General features: G+C 38.4%; 1 protein-coding gene across 1 annotated transcript in view; it reads left to right on the top strand.

The window, feature by feature from the left end:
- The window catches only part of LOC137006452 (kelch-like protein 29), a 472,167-nt gene that overhangs the window by 172,257 nt on the left and 283,566 nt on the right, over positions 1–16,344 (top strand). Inside the window, exon 2 of the mRNA XM_067367229.1 lies at positions 6,976–7,314. Within this exon, the coding sequence (XP_067223330.1) occupies positions 7,033–7,314 (282 nt within the window). The 5' untranslated portion in view covers positions 6,976–7,032. The remainder of the gene's footprint in view (positions 1–6,975; positions 7,315–16,344) is intronic.

Genomic DNA, 16,344 nt, shown 5'->3' with positions numbered 1-16,344 from the left:
AACCGAGAAAAGAATGTAGCTCAGTAACATTAGACGGGCAGCGCCACTGAGCCACTGCTTGAATTTTACTGGGGTCTGTGGCCACACCCTCAGAGGAAATCACATGGCCCAAGTACCTTACCTCTGACTGAAGGAACACATACTTCTCCAGCTTGGCCTTGAGGCCCTCTCGCTCCAGTCGTCCCAAAACGATCTCCAGCCGTTCCAAGTGCTGCTCGACAGAGGAAGAAAATACCACAATATCATCCAAATACAGTAGTAATGACTGACACTGCTGGTCACCAAACAAACGCTCCATTAACCCCTGGAAAGTACTAGGGGCATTGCAAAGCCCAAACAGCATTCTATTCCACTCGAACAAACCGAATGGGGTACAAAAAGCAGTCTTGTGTTTGTCCTTCTCATTGACGGGGACCTGGTTATACCTGCTAGTTAAATCCAAAGTAGAAAACCAGCAGGCACCGGTTAACGCGTCCAGAGACTCCTCAATACGAGGTAAAGGAAATGCATCTTTCCTCGTCTTGGAGTTCAGCTGGCGATAGTCTACGCACATGCGTAGACTCCCATCTTTCTTCTTCACAAGCACAATGGGGGAAGCATATGGGCTACAACTTTCCCGAAACACTTGAGTCTCCAATAACTGGTTAATATATGCCCTAACTGCTTCATAATCGGATGGAGGTACACGCCGATATCGCTGCCGAATAGGAGCATCATCCAAGAGAGGAATATCATGGGAGATCAAACCTGTACACCCTAAATCTCCTTCAAAAGTAGAAAACACCGACTGATATTTCCAAAGGAGTGCCTTAACTTTACTCTGGTCTTCCGCCGACAAACAAGATAGATCCACTGCATCCAGCTGTCCCTGCCCCATTGGCACACCTGTTTGAGAAGAGAAACAGCCCCTGGCCTAACCTCAGAAACTCCAGGGGGCAAACTAACAACAGACACGCGAGTTAAGGAACCTATTACCCAACGAGGGAACAACAAAGCATCGGTAGTCCCTACATTCACAACGGGCACATAAACAGTACCCTTGACTACTCGCACGAGAGCGGGAGAAATTAAAAGACCTACAGGAAGCCCATTTTCTGGAGGCTCCAGGAGTACAATGCCATTAGAATAATTTTCTGAACAAGTAGCAGCTAAAAAATTTAATTGTGCCACCTGGTATACGGTCGGCTCGAGGACCACGTACCTTTACATTACCCATTCTCTCGGTAGGACGCTGAATGCTCGCCTGATGACAATATTGCAATGCTGAATGGTACGAGATGGATTCCGTAATTGGGCTACACTCTGGGCAAGCTGGATTAACTGTTCTTGCTGCCGTTTTAACATTTCCCTAAGTTCACTCATCTCAGAGTGCTGCGGAGACTGATCTAGCTGCGGACGTATACCACTTTGCACCCCATATTGTAAGCCATGAGCTAGTGGAACTGAATGGCTATGATTCTTTGCTCCTCCAGGCATACCCTCACGTTCCCACCTAATCGCGTCACTACGAATGTCCAGCAGGGTAGCGGTGGGTTGACGACGCACTAACTGCTTCAGTTCACGTCAAAGAGCACTGTCAAGAGCATGCTCCACGAATTGGTCACGCAGAAGTACTTCAGCGTTTGGCAACAAAACTGGTGACTGCTGCTTAACTTTCTCCAGGAGACCCATGAGGGCAAGAGAAAACTCCAACAATGTCTCACACTCCTGTTGCCTCCTGGAGAAGAAAGCCCCCTGCAAGGCGACATATGACTGAGTGCACCCATACAGTTCCTTTAGAGCGGAGATAATCTTACTGGGATCTTCCCGTTCACTAATGGGCCTATACTTAATTTCTTCGCGTGCCTCCCCCTCTAAGTGATTGAACAAAAAGAAGGATTGGTCCGCCACAGATAAATGCCGTGCCCGCATGCAAGCCTGCACTTCTTCAACCCACTCATTGATCCCTATGCCAGACCTACCATTAAACTTTGTTTTTATACAGAGGGACTGAAAATGTCCAAACTTTTCAGTTAGTGCAACGTCCACTGGTTGAGAAACACTTACCGATGGCCCAGGTGTACCTGGAGCACCACTACTAGGACCAGGGGAACTGGCCAGGGCCTGCTCTTGTGGCAACTTAAAATTGTCAGCTCTTAATTGAGCTACCAATTCTCTTAGTTCCTGCAATTCATCTTTCATGGTTGTAAAAATCACACAAATGCAAAGAAACTTACCACAATCCCGAATAGAGAATGGTCACAGGTAAGGATGGAACTAAACTTGCCAAATATGGCTCTCCCAGCCCAATAAACACTGCTGTTTTGCTTCTGAAAAAAAAATAAAAAACACAAAGCACCAAAAAAAACAAAAATCACACAACAATATTACCACCAATATCCACGTCTCAAGTCTGTATATTTAGAAGGAAACACCCTGCCGACTACGCCAAATGTGGCGACACGAGGGCACTCTCATATTCAAATATATATAAAGTAGCGACTACGTCACCCCAACCTGAATCAGTCGGGGAAATATCAACTAAGGGCACACAAGTTCGAATTTCTTCCCACAATCACCAAACCATGAGACGTGGATATGTACAAAAAAAAAAAGCACTTTATTGAATCATAGTTTAAAAAAAAAAAAAAATGAATCATGGGTCATAAAGCAATGCAATGCTGGTGGCAGTCAACCACTCCAGACTACTAATATTTAGATAAAGAACAAAATGATCACCACACCAACAACAATTCTCGCCACTGAGCTGGGGTGCGGCCAGAGGAGGGCAGGCTAAGCAGTGGGCTTCACAACGACCCCCATTGAGTATCCCCCGGCGCACAAAATCTCACAAGCACCCACACACTTAGTACAATCCACGGCAAGGAAATCCACACCACACAAGTTTGGGAAAGGAGAATTTCCACCCTCCAAAAATAGCCCGCCTGCCCACTTCGGGTCACCCCGGCTCCTACAAAGAGATGAAAGGGAAAAAAAAAAAACACAAATTAATAACGAAAAAAAAAAAAAAAAAAAAAAAAAAAAAGGAATCAAAATACAAAGGCAAAACAACACTAGTTATAAATCATACCACAATAAACAAAACCAAACAAAATCACAAAATTTAAAAGGTCTTTAGGAAAAGGAAACAAAATAAATTATATTAAAGGGCTCAAAAATATATTATACGTACTTGGCTATCAAAAACAAAAATGACACTAAAAACAGAGCCGTACAACTACAAGATTGTTAACAAACCAAAGAAAAAGAATTCAACAAGGAGTAACAGATTAAACTGAATAAATCCAAAACACACAAAGACAACATAGAACAAATAAGAGAAAACAGATCGGATATAACAAACCCAAAAAGCAAACAAACAAAAAAAAAATAAAAAAAATAAAAAAATAAAGCAAAACAGCAGCGTTGGAACTAGGCCATGCAGCGATAGGTCCCACCCAAGTTACCGGCCAACCAGCAGGACTTCCGATTAAATATCCGGCAAACCAATTCCTTAAAATTCACTGAATGGAAAAACAGAGCGTTACACATTCACCCAATAAACTCATATCGTGCACGCACCAAAAAAATAAATAAATACACCGTGAGTATCTAGAGGGAGAGCAGCCGCCCTTCACAGCACACTGTGTTATACATTCCAGCGTTTTCTTTTCATACGGGAACTATAGCGATAACGTAGGAGAGCCAACACTTTTAAGCAGTCTTAAGAGTAACCACAAACAGACACCAGCTGCACAGAAAAGTCAGTCACCAAACCATTTAAATACTAAACCATATCCAGGACGAGCAAACACCTACCTCGAATAGAGCAGCGGACTACCGGAAACCCAGACGCAAAAATGACGTAATGACGCGATCGCACACTAGCCTGTGGAAGCTCTCTATATATACACCTACCGCTCAATCAACACTCCCTATGGGCGGAGATACCCATGAACGGCATTTCACCACAGTAGTTTAATATGCATGGTGAAACTGCGCTACCCACACAGAGGAGAGGATGAAAAGCACAGATAAAAAAAAAAAAAAAAAAGTTTATGTTTTTTATTTTATTCTATTTTGAATAAATAGAATAAATCACAATAAATAAGTAGTGTAAGAGATTTTGAAAAACGAACAATAGCTCATCTCACTTTATTTATTTTATATAACCTAACATTGCCTGCTGAATATAGGCTAATGTTAATAACCCTTTGGTTAAAAGATTGAGGGAATATGTAAAGATCAAACATTAAAGATCAAAATTACAGCCACTAGCTATTTTTATGACAAAAATAATATATAAATGTTAAGCCAAAACTAATTAATTTAAAGCTGAACTGAAACAGAAACCGGCGTTAACCTAGGCTCTCTAATTTGACACAAATCCAAATGTTTCAATATTCACGATTTGGAGGCTAAACTATATTTATTATTTGAACGCTTTTATTGTAGCCTACACAGACTACTTAAAATGAGCAGTATAACTTTTATATATTTGGTTGAATAGGCTATGTTTTGACAGTTAACAGTGATGTCAAGTTACTAAAACTGATGTTGTGTGTGCGCGTGAGGCGCCGACGCATTTACTTGAATTTTCTTATAAAAGCGGAAACAACTTAAAATACTCAGACATTTATGGACAAATATATATAACACCATTCGAATCTGTGAAGGGTTAAATAGGCCTATTATTTTTGTACACTCACAATAAAAACAAAACATTGCTCGTAAAATAAACAAAGACATTTTCTACTTTCTGTGAACTACTCAAAAATGAACCGATATTGTCGCATTTGCCCCCCTTTCATTTTGGTAATATGTTACTTAAGTGAAATAAATTTCGCGCATAGACATAGGCTATTTATTCCTTTTATATAATTGAATCCTTTTTTCTCCGTTCACAGAAGCGCGGCAGGTGCGTGATGATGAACCCTCATGTTCTGTTGTTTATTCTGCTATTTGTACATGTAGGCTAAAACTAAACCTCTGTGATTTTTTTTTAATTATTCACAGACATTTATCAAATTTCGTTTAATTCTAATTTAATATCTTGTCGGATAATGAAACGATGATCGCGTCAGTTGAAAGTCAGGGGGAAAAAAAACAGAAATGATACTGACAAGGCAACAATAATTTTCGTTTAGCTTCGTTTCGTTTAGTTCTTTGTTTACTATACAATAATTTTTGTTTTGCTGTTGTCCACTAAAGCAATTGACGCAGAATCGCCAATTGCCGTTAAATCGAAATTGAAAGTAAAATGCTCAGGGCCATTTATAGCTAATTCATTCAAAAGCGAAGGAAAGACAGAAAAAGTGAGGATAGCAAGTAGACTGTGACATATAATAATGTTCACTGTGTTCATAAAAGTGTTTAATTTAAGAGAGAAAATCTGCATGGCCATTTATAAGTAAGGAAAACTAAGCCCCCGATGGTGATACCGTTATTAGGTGTTGCCACCTAGTGGAGCCTATTTTCTAATATGACTGCATAGTCTACGGCAAGGAATGCGTCTGCTAAATGATTGAATTTAAATGTATAAAATGTAAACAAAACATTAAAATAAGAAAAAAAAAATGAGTGCAGAAGCCACTGATCTATAATAGAGAATAGTCTATCATTATGTATAGCCTATTGATCGGTGGTAGTAGCCCAAAGGATGTCATGCGCTTGGTAACAGATGTAGAGGCATTTACATTTTACATTTTAAAAACACAATGACAGCTTAAAAACAGACTTAATTAAATTTACTGTAGGTTTTTTAAACTTTTTTTATCTGTGCAAACATATTTCTGTGAAATACGTGTTAGGTTGCACAGAAAGCCGATCTACTGATATAGCGGTAGAGGACTGTTATTTTGTTGAACGAACTGAAGATGACGTCACTGACTCAAATTTGATTGACCAATCGGCTGAAAGGGGCGTGTACTGACTGCCTACATGTTGAAAACGAGTTTTGAAGTCGTGTTTCCGTTTTCTATCCGTGACCCGAAAAAACGAAAATCGAGTCGTAGTCGTTTTTCTGTTGTTTTTTTTTAACAAACGAAAAAACGGGAAATGACCGTTTCCCAAATATTTAATTGATGAGTTAACATAATATATAACAATACAATACGGTATGATTTTACCTCAAAATCCAACAATTTGACACAAAATGATAACTGCAAATCCATGTTTCTCTGCTGGAGTCCATTTTTTTCTGTGAATTTCAGTGATCCATTATTTTTCTGTTGCTTTCTGCAGTTTTTAAATATATACCTCAAGTTTTGTGTCAAAGCTATTTGTACAGTCAATCAAAAAGCTCTTTCCCCTTTTTGGAAGTGTTTTGTGCTTTTCTCGCGACATTCACGCTGAAAACAAACGTTGCCGCTCAGTCTTTTGCCACTCAGTGGATGTGACCGCAGTCATAACGGTCGACGGTGACATCACGTGCATACCCTCTATTACAGCAGTTTGAAAAAAAAAAAATTGTCTGGTGAATGGCGCTAAAAGGTTAATGCTCTATCATGGTTGAAAATTATGTACCTCCTACATTAAACCTACTCTAACCGATAGTGTTAACAAAAGCAAACATGAGATAAAAATAAATTTGCTGAAGCAACAAAGTCATTTTATCTTTGTTCTACAAGACTTTGTGCTCTTTTATTGTGACTTGTGTTTAACGGGACTCAATGTTGCATTGTGAGATCCAGAGCAAGTTTACCTCATCAGAAAAATTTAACATATGGAGCTGGTTATGTGATGCAAACATCAAAATGTATTAGTTTACAAATCATGCACTATGATAAAGGTGTTTTGCGGTCATAAGCTAGTACTGAACCTAAGTATGTAGGCTATCTTGTATGTACAGATATGTTTTTGCAAAAATGTTTGCCTAGGTTTACATTTTGCCGATCCTGATCTTTATTGTTGGTGTTTATTTGTAAACACCAACAATTTATTTGTAACAGCACTTTTTTGAGATTTTAAAATAAGATGTTTCTTCTTCTCCATCAGGTTTTCTCTAGCTCTCTGTGAGCAGAAGTGTCTCTCGTTCTCCTGATCCGCTTTGTCATGATGTCACGGTACCATCAGCGTTTTGAGCGGGATTTCCGCGGTGTGTGGGAGAGGAGGGAGCGATGTGCCTCCAACAGCACCTGCGGCGGCACCGTTAACGGCTGTGTCTCCACATCTGCCTCCTCCATTCCCAACAGCGGCAACAACCGTCCTGGCCTCCTCCCCCTGCCCATCATCCCCTCGCTGCTGCCCACCCCAGTCACCGGGACAACCAGCACATCCAATAGTGAGCTGACCTGCAAGCGATTAGCTTCCACCTGTACGACCTCCACTACTAAGGTAGGACTTAATACACCTGTGGCCACTTTCTCATGATGCGTTTACTCGCCCTCATTTCATTCAAAACTTCAAATCAATTTCTTTCCTTTTCTGAAATATAACAGAGATAAGTTCACGATTCAATGGTAATTCATTGATTTTGTAGTCAATTTTGTGATTAAAGCAGGGTCCCCACGGATCCTTAAAAAGTCTTAAATACAAATTTATTTAAATTTAAATTTAAAGCGGCGCCAACGCATTTTCCATGCGTTTTTAGCAAGCGGCAACCTCCCCCAGTTTCTCGTGAAGCCAATACGGAAGTATCTTAAACTGCGATTCATCGACTGGCCGCTAGGGACAGGCTGCAAAAGAGAGCAGAATCTCATTGACCATCATGTTAAAACAGCCGAAAAGTTTACAGCAGAAAAAAACATGTTTACACTCTGATTCAAATTGTGTTTTGGTCTATACTGCTAATTTTGCCTGAGGGGGGTGAATTTTTTTAGAACTCATCCGTTTAAATTATACCAAGTCTTAAAGTTCTGCATAATTAAGGGCGTGGTCACTTGAGTGACAGGTGGATTGGTGCTGCTGTCTGTGAGCCGTCATGTTACCTCAGCTAAAGGTGCGTTCACGCGGCCTCGTAATTCCTGTAGTTACGATATTCCTGCTTGTAAAAAGCATTCACGTCCTCGTAGAGCTCGTAATTACAGCTTGTAAGCTGGGAGTTTTCTGAAAGCTCCCACATGTACCACGTGGCCGCTGTACCACCTGACCACTGTAGATTAATTTAGGCGTTGATAGTGGTGCCATGGAAACGCATAATTCCCAGTCCAAGGACCAAAAGGACGTGAACAGCTCCGCTGCACTACTGCTGCTGCACTATTTTGAAAAATTACACTTTGGACACGTGCTCATTAGTTTGAGAGAACATTTGAGAGTTATACAGATATCTGGTACTGTACGTATAACGTTAGAGTTTTACATTATAAACAATGCTCAGATTGCATCCCTTCTTGAAGAACGATGATGGAGAGCAAATCATTCCTTAGATATGTAATGCAAACAATGGATAATATATAAAGATTTCATGGATTTAACGCTTTCATGAACAAAAAGTAGTTTTTTTTATGTTTTGAAATTTTACCAAAATGCAACGGATTGGATTCATCTCACGATCTCTTTTTCATTAAAGGTATGAAGTCCCGGTTGATATTTTTTGTTATTTGCACACCCCACACAAATTAATTAGCCTACTGGTGTTAGAGCATCTAATGTTATAACGTTATCTTAAAAATCACCGTAGATTGACAGTAAAACTGTAGTACTTTCTAATGATATTGTTATCTTTATTAATATTTTAGATAGTATCTAAGATAGATATGCTAGGCGGGCGTGGTTTCAGCAACAAGTCAAGTCGCCTTTATTTATATAGCGCTTTTTACAATGCAGATTGTGTCAAAGCAGCTTTACATTGATAATTGGTATATATAATTTTCCCTTTTAAAGAATAGTGTCAATGCAGGCAGATCAAAAGCACTGTTGAATAAATGTCAAGGATACTGTTGAATATCAAATGTCAAGTCAAATTAAATTAAATTAGGGCTGCACGATTAATCGTATTTTATCACGATAACGATATCTGCTTCTCTCGATTGATTTTAAATAATCGTCACGATATTGGCCCGCTCTATGAAAATTAACATAATTTGGAAATATTGGAAGTAATATTTAGGAATTTCACTGTTTTATCTTTTGAAGTTCCTAAAGGTTTTACCAGTTTTCATAATGTTGATCAGCTAGAAATGATTTTTCTTTGCTTTACGAATTTGCCGGGCAATTTGAATCTGGTTTGTCTTATTGCAAACGAATTGTGTTGCTTTAAAATCTAATGTGAATACATATTACAAAGCGCTCACCAAAACCATGTTTTGTATTGATTTACCATCTAACGAAGTTATCATAGTTGGTTAAATTTAAGTTTTTGTGCCACCTACAGGCCTTTTGGGTGAAGTGTAGGTTGGTAAAGAACTTGCAAAATAGCCATAGTTACATTACTTTTTTGATAGAATAAACACGATTAATAATCGTGATTATAATTTTGAGGAAACTGTGGCACCGGCTGTCGTGTTGATGATGTCTTCACAATGGATGATCTAGTCCAGTGGTTCTCAAACTTTTTAGCATGGAGTATCCCCTGAAGGGATTCCCATCCTTCCGTGTACCCCCTCTCTTCCACTTTGACTGCAGCCACACCTTTTCCATTAAGGGAAAATATTTGCCCCCTAAATTGATTTTCCAGTGCATATTTTTACGTTTATGAATAACTTTATAAAATAAATAATGTTTTAAATAAAAAATGTTTAATAGAGAAATATGCAATGATGGTAAAACGAATGCTGCGTTCCAATTCGCCTACTTATACTACGCCCTAAAAGTATGTACTCTTTCTGTGAACAACTTTTGAGTGTGTAGTAAAAGAGTAGACAAGCTTTGGGACATACTAACACGTCATACAATCGCGTCTTTTCTCTCTGTCGCATCCTGTCACCGTAAACTGGCCTGTCAATCATCTTACATCCTCCACATTTCATTTAACGTTAGTTAATTTCCTACCGTATCGGAGAGAAATGCAGCACGTTGATCTGCGGTCGCGGGTCTTTCATGGGAGAACTCTCCTCTTATTAATGCATAGTGATGCATTTAAAAGTTAATGGCCATTCGGATCTTTATAAAAGTCCACATTGGTATTTGCAGATGAAAAATAACACGGGTAACATTAAATATATATTTTCTATCAGGTTAAACTGATTATTAGTCACTCGAATCTCTCAGCGTTGATCGCGTATATCCGCCATGTTTTGTAGTTTTTAACACTTTTTACTCGTGTTTGTAGTTCTGAACTGAATCTTCGTTCAATGCGCAATGGGTTGTGGGCAATATTAGCCTCTATAGTGTGCACGGATCCACACTTCGAAAATCTACCGGAAATAGTAGACCATCCGGGGACTTTTGGCATACTCTTTTCAACATACTATGCTTTGGGACACACTTATTTTAATCTCACATACTATTTAGGATGGATAGTATGGACATTGGAACGCAGGAGAAGTGATACTTTTAAATATTAAACTAAAACCGCCAGTAGGTGGCAGCAAGTCACGGTTTTCATGAGTGAGTCATCGAGTTATTCATTCAGTAATGAAGCAAATGGCTGTGAATGAATCATTGAATCATTGACTCTCACGATACGTTCAAAGCCGCATTCGTGTGTTGTAGTTCTGCTCTGGTTTTCGTTAGAAATATTTTTTCGTTGCAAAATAGAGTAAATACTGACAGTACTGCGTTTAAAATGTACGTTTTGTTTTTTTGACCTGTTGTAGGCTATAATAATGCACGTTTGCAGTCACGTGGATATTTGGGTACAATTGCATTCTCCCTCGTTATCAACATTAAATACAAGAACTCACACAAGGTATGTTTTTGTATCGAAGAAAGTTTGAGTCTTAAATTGATATTAATCCACTGTGTCTATATTTGTTCTTCATGCAAGTGCTAAATCCCCACTTTTACAAAGGTGCATTGTCGAGAACGGCAGTAATTTAGTGTGATTTAAGACAGCAGACTGCACGCAATCTATCATATGCATGCTGATGGTGTGGATGCAGTCATTTTAGACTGCAAAACATGAGGTAATTTAATTAAATGTAATGGATTTACGGCATTTTGCCAGTTAGAAATACATGCTCGGTTTTAATATTATTTTAAGGTTTGGTAGAGTTAAATTAACTACTCCGCATTTTGTTCGCGTACCCCCTTTTGTCACCTCACGTACCCCCAGGGGTACGCGTACCCCAGTTTGAGAAACGCTTATCTAGTCGACTCGATCTCTGCTGATACAGGGCTTCGTTGTGGTCGTGTCAAGGCACCAGTCCTCGGTCTCATCTGGAAACGGCCCGAATCCAGTTGACTACGGTTAACCTCAGGATAAACAGAAAGACTAATATTAGCGTAGATGCCATTCTTTTTCTGATGTAACAAGTACATCTGGTGTTATAGGAAGAGTTCCTGGTTCCGGCTGAACTAATTTATGCAGCCTAATAATCCTTTAATGGATTTGAAAATATAAATATATAATGTGTTATGTGTATGCCAGGTTAAAGAGATGCGTTTTTAGTCTAGATTTAAACTGACAGAGTGTGTCTGCATCCCGAACAATACTAGGAAAGTTGTTCCACAGTTTAGGTGCCAAATAGGAGAAGGATCTACCACCTGCAGTTGATTTCGATATTCTAGGTATTATCAGCTGGCCTGAATTCTGAGATCGCAATAAACGTGAAGGACTATAATGCATTAAGAGCTCGCTTAGGTACTGGGGGGCTAAACCATTTAGTGCTTTGTAAGTAATTAACAAGATTTTAAATTCTATACGATGTTTAACAGGAAGCCAATGCAGTGACGACAGAACTGGGCTAATATGGTCATACTTCCTAGTTCTAGTAAGGACTCTAGCTGCTGCATTTTGTACGAGCTGTAGTTTATTTATCAAGCGGGAGGAACAACCACCCAGTAGAGCGTTACAGTAATCTAACCTTGAGGTCATGAACGCATGAACTAACTGTTCTGCATTCTTCATTGAGAGCATATGTCGTAGTTTAGATATATTTTTAAGATGGAAGAAAGCGGTTTTACAGATGCTAGTAACATGGCCTTCAAATGAAAGATTGGCATCAAAGAGCACACCCAGGTTCCTAGCTGACGACGAAGACTTAAATGCAATTCCACTAATGCCAACATAATTTTCAAGTCTATTTAAGAGAATATTGTGATCGATAGTGTCAAATGCAGCACTAAGATCCAGTAACACTAATAGAGAGATACAACCACGATCTGATGATAAGAGCAAACCATTAGTAACTCTAATGAGAGCAGTCTCAGTACTATGGTACGGTCTAAATCCTGACTGGAAATCCTCACAGATATTATTTCTTTCTAAAAAGGAACATAGTTGCGATGAAACTGCCTTTTCTAGTATTTTTGACAGAAAAGTAAGATTTGAGATTGGCCTGTAATTGACTAATTCTTTAAGATCTAGTTGTGTTTTTTTTAATAAGAGGTTTAATAATAGCCAGCTTAAAAGTTTTTAGTATCCTAATGACAAAGATGAATTAACAATATTAAGAAGGGGATCTATGACTTCTGGAAGCATCTCTTTCAATAGCTTAGTTGGTATAGGGTCTAACATACATGTTGTTGATTTTGAGGATTTAACAAGTTTAGACAATTCTTCCTCTCCTAAAGCAGTAAATGAAATTAAGTTTTCCTCAGGGACACTACAATGCAATGTCTGACACGATACTGTAGTAGACGGTTGCATGGTTATAATTTTCTCTTTAATATTATCAATCTTGCAAGTAAAGAAGTTCATAAAGTCGTTACTGCTGTGCTCTTTGGAAACATCAGAAGTTGAAGCTTTATTTCTTGTTAATTTAGCCACTGTATCAAATAAATACCTAGGGTTGTGTTTATTTTCTTCTAAGAGTTTTGAAAAATAGGCAGATCTAGCAGTTTTTAAGGCCTTTCTGTACTCAATCATTTTCTCTCTCCACGAAATGCAAAATACTTCTAGTTTTGTTTTCTTCCAGCTACGCTCCATTTTTCTGGCTGCAGTTTTTAGGGCCCGAGTCTGCTCACTGTACCATGGTATTGGATTAAATTCCTTAATCTTTTTTAAACGCAAAGGAGCGACTGAATCTAATGTGCTGGAAAAGACAGAGGCAATAGTTTCTGTTGCAACATCGAGGTTTCCTAAGCTGTCTGGTATGCTAAGGCGATGAAACTGATCAGGAAGGTTATTTATAAAGCGATCTTTAGTGGTAGAAGTGATGGTTCTACCATATTTATGGCAGGGAGGCAGTTTAGCTTCTTTAACTAAATGTAGTATACACAAGATTAGATAATGATCTGAGATGTCGTCACTCTGCTGCAGCCTCCCTGCCATAAATATGGTAGAACCATCACTTCTACCACTAAAGATCGCTTTATAAATAACCTTCCTGATCAGTTTCATCGCCTTAGCATACCAGACAGCTTAGAAAATCTTGATGTTGCAACAGAAAGTATTGCCTCTGTCTTTTCCAGCACATTAGATTCAGTCGCTCCTTTGCGTTTAAAAAAGATTAAGTCTTAGAGCTGAAACATGACAAACTACGGCCCAGGTCAGGAAGCAGACAGACTGGCTATCCCTTTAAAGCTGCTGTCCACGATTTTTGGCCCTCTAGCGGTTAATAAACAAAACTGCACGCGTCTTGCGGAAGAACATTGTAGCCGGAGCTACTTTTCTCAGTGTATGTCTATGGCGAGTCACGCAGTTACTGTGATACTCTGCGGCGAGTCCTACCAGTCTGGTCTGAAATAGTCCGAATATAAACACTTATTATAAGTGTACTATAATGATTCAGGATAAGACAAAAGCACGGTTTGGAAAATGGATTCATGTTGTATATTCTCATTATGTTATTTTTTTAACACAAAAAAGTTGCGGACTGCAGCTTTAAGTTTGAAACTATACTCTTCAGGCCAATGGACTATATGCACGGAGCTATCTTTAGAACTTCCGCATTAATATAAGCCAGCTCGATAACTTCTGGTGAGATGTCATTTGCTGGTGTGTTGAGCATCAGTAGTGTAATACTTAGTTTATAATCAGAATATAGTCACTTAAATTAGGCCTGCACGATTCTGGGAAAAATATGAATCGTGATTTTTTTAGCTTAGAATTGATATCACGATTCTCTACAACGATTTTTTTTCGCATGAAATGTAATGTTTATTGCACACATGAACCATGACAAAACAAAACAAATTGGAAGTACCAAAAATATTTGTTTTGGCACCTATAGAACATTGCACATCACCACAGGCCTGTAAACATAGAGGCTTCAATGAATAAAGAAGAAACACTCTTTAACTGCTTGCCTTTTGTACAATTAACATTCAACTGGCCATTCAAGTAGGTTACCAAAAATAGAAGTTTAACGCACTGCGCTGAATATGGCCTGAACATGGCTCTAAATAGGCTAATTGAAACGCCATTCAACATTTTTGGACGACTTTCGGATCTCTTGCCTTGTACGGCTGCTTCATCATATTGCACTATGTGGTGACGTTTGAGGTGCTGGTAAAGGTTTGTGGTGTTTGTTACCTTGCGGTGCTGCAACAAGGGCAAAGCATACCTTGCAAATCACACCAGATTGACCCTCATCTTCTTGCTTGAATCCAAAATACTTCCACACCACCGAATGTGAGCCTTTTTTCGGAATAAGTTGAGACTGAGTGGTTGGCTGATTCTCATCACAAGGACCTGGGTTTTCTTCAATATCCATTTTGTATACTTCTGAACTACCGCGCTCGCTCGACGAGTGAAACACGAGACTAAAAGGCGCTTTGTCGTTGGCTGAGGGTGAAGCCCTGTGAGAGCGGTCCTTTCAAAATAAAGGCTGATTTTTTATTTTTTTTTAAATCGAAGTCATTTAAAAATTAAATCGTGAACAGGGTGAATCGAGATCGCGATTTTATAACGATTTATCGTGCAGGCCTAACTTAAATAGTCAGGCATAACATTAATTTAGTTATTCAAACGTAAGACAGCTTAGAAAATAAATAAATAAAGACGTACCTCAATGTTCCTCCTCGGCTAAATTCAATTCGACCATTAGTTTTCACACTTTTATGTGAAAAAAAGCTTAAAAAATTAAATATTTTTTGTGCACTTTAGTTAGATTAATTTAATAAAATGTGTGTTTTCACAAGTGCTGAAATCATTGATCTTGCGCTGCTCTGACTGACATCTGCTGTGATTACAAAGGGAGAGCGCGGTGCTCGCTTTGTGTAATTAATTCACAATAAAAGTTACTGTTTTTCATAAGATTTTGTGAGTATTTCATATTTCACATTGACAAAATGTTTTTTCAAACCTAATTATTTTATAATGTTTAATATTTAGTCAAAAACGAAGTGAAAAACGTTTAGAGGAAATGGCTGATATGTGCGCAAATAAATGCTACTTTGCCGCCACCTGCTGGTTAAAGTGCTAATTACTGTCTTTTTTATTTTTAAATAAGTGTTTTTTATCAAATGTTAAATTTCCTACATTTTTAAACGTTTGGTTTTACAATGGGGACAATTTCAGAAGGATGAACAAATTATGTTTGTGGTCATCGCAAAAATAACATTTAAAGTGCTGGGGAAAAAATGTGTGTGTGTGTCTAATTACAGACACGACATTTTTAAACAGTCCCAATAGCTTTGTCTTTATTGCAATCAATAAAACTGGTTTATTGGCAAATTAGGTAAATGTAATAACTGCATTAAAATATAAATACAACATTAAAAAGTCAACCATATATGGTTTTGTGTCGATGTACAACGACTACAGAATGAACAGCTAACAGTTCACCGGAAGTGCCCGAGCTGGCTTAACGACAACCAGGAAGTAACCCGTGCATATAGTCCATTCACACCGCACAGACAAACGGCAACAAACACCAACAAACAGGTTGGCAGTTGGATTTAGAATTTTATGAAAAATAACTGTCATGTTCACACTGCTCCAACAGACACCGACAAACACTGAACATGAACATAGTCAGTCAGGTGAAAACAAACTCCAACCAACTCCAACAGATGCCAACAGGGGTAACTCACTGATCAGACAAAACCCAACAAACATGTTTGTTGGTGTTTGTCTGTGCAGTGTAAATTGGCCTTTATTGGCCTATAGTTTTTTATTAATATTTTGCATTCGTTTTTTTTTTTTTTTTTTTTTTTCTTTCATTTTATGGTAAAGTTTTAGTCATTTTAAATATGTTTATATATTTGCTATTCATTTTTTATTCAGTTTTATACATTAAGTTAAACTAACTACAAATCAGAAATGTTGCCAAAATGTTGCCTAGGCAACTAGCTGAAATAAGGCCCCATTTACACTAGTGCGTTTTTATTTTAAAACACAAAAGTTTTGCTACAGTTACAGTGGGTACGGAAAGTATT

This window comes from Chanodichthys erythropterus, chromosome 18, assembly GCF_024489055.1.
Source record: "Chanodichthys erythropterus isolate Z2021 chromosome 18, ASM2448905v1, whole genome shotgun sequence".
NCBI lineage: Eukaryota > Metazoa > Chordata > Actinopteri > Cypriniformes > Xenocyprididae > Chanodichthys > Chanodichthys erythropterus.
This window is presented reverse-complemented; position numbering and strand designations above follow the sequence as displayed.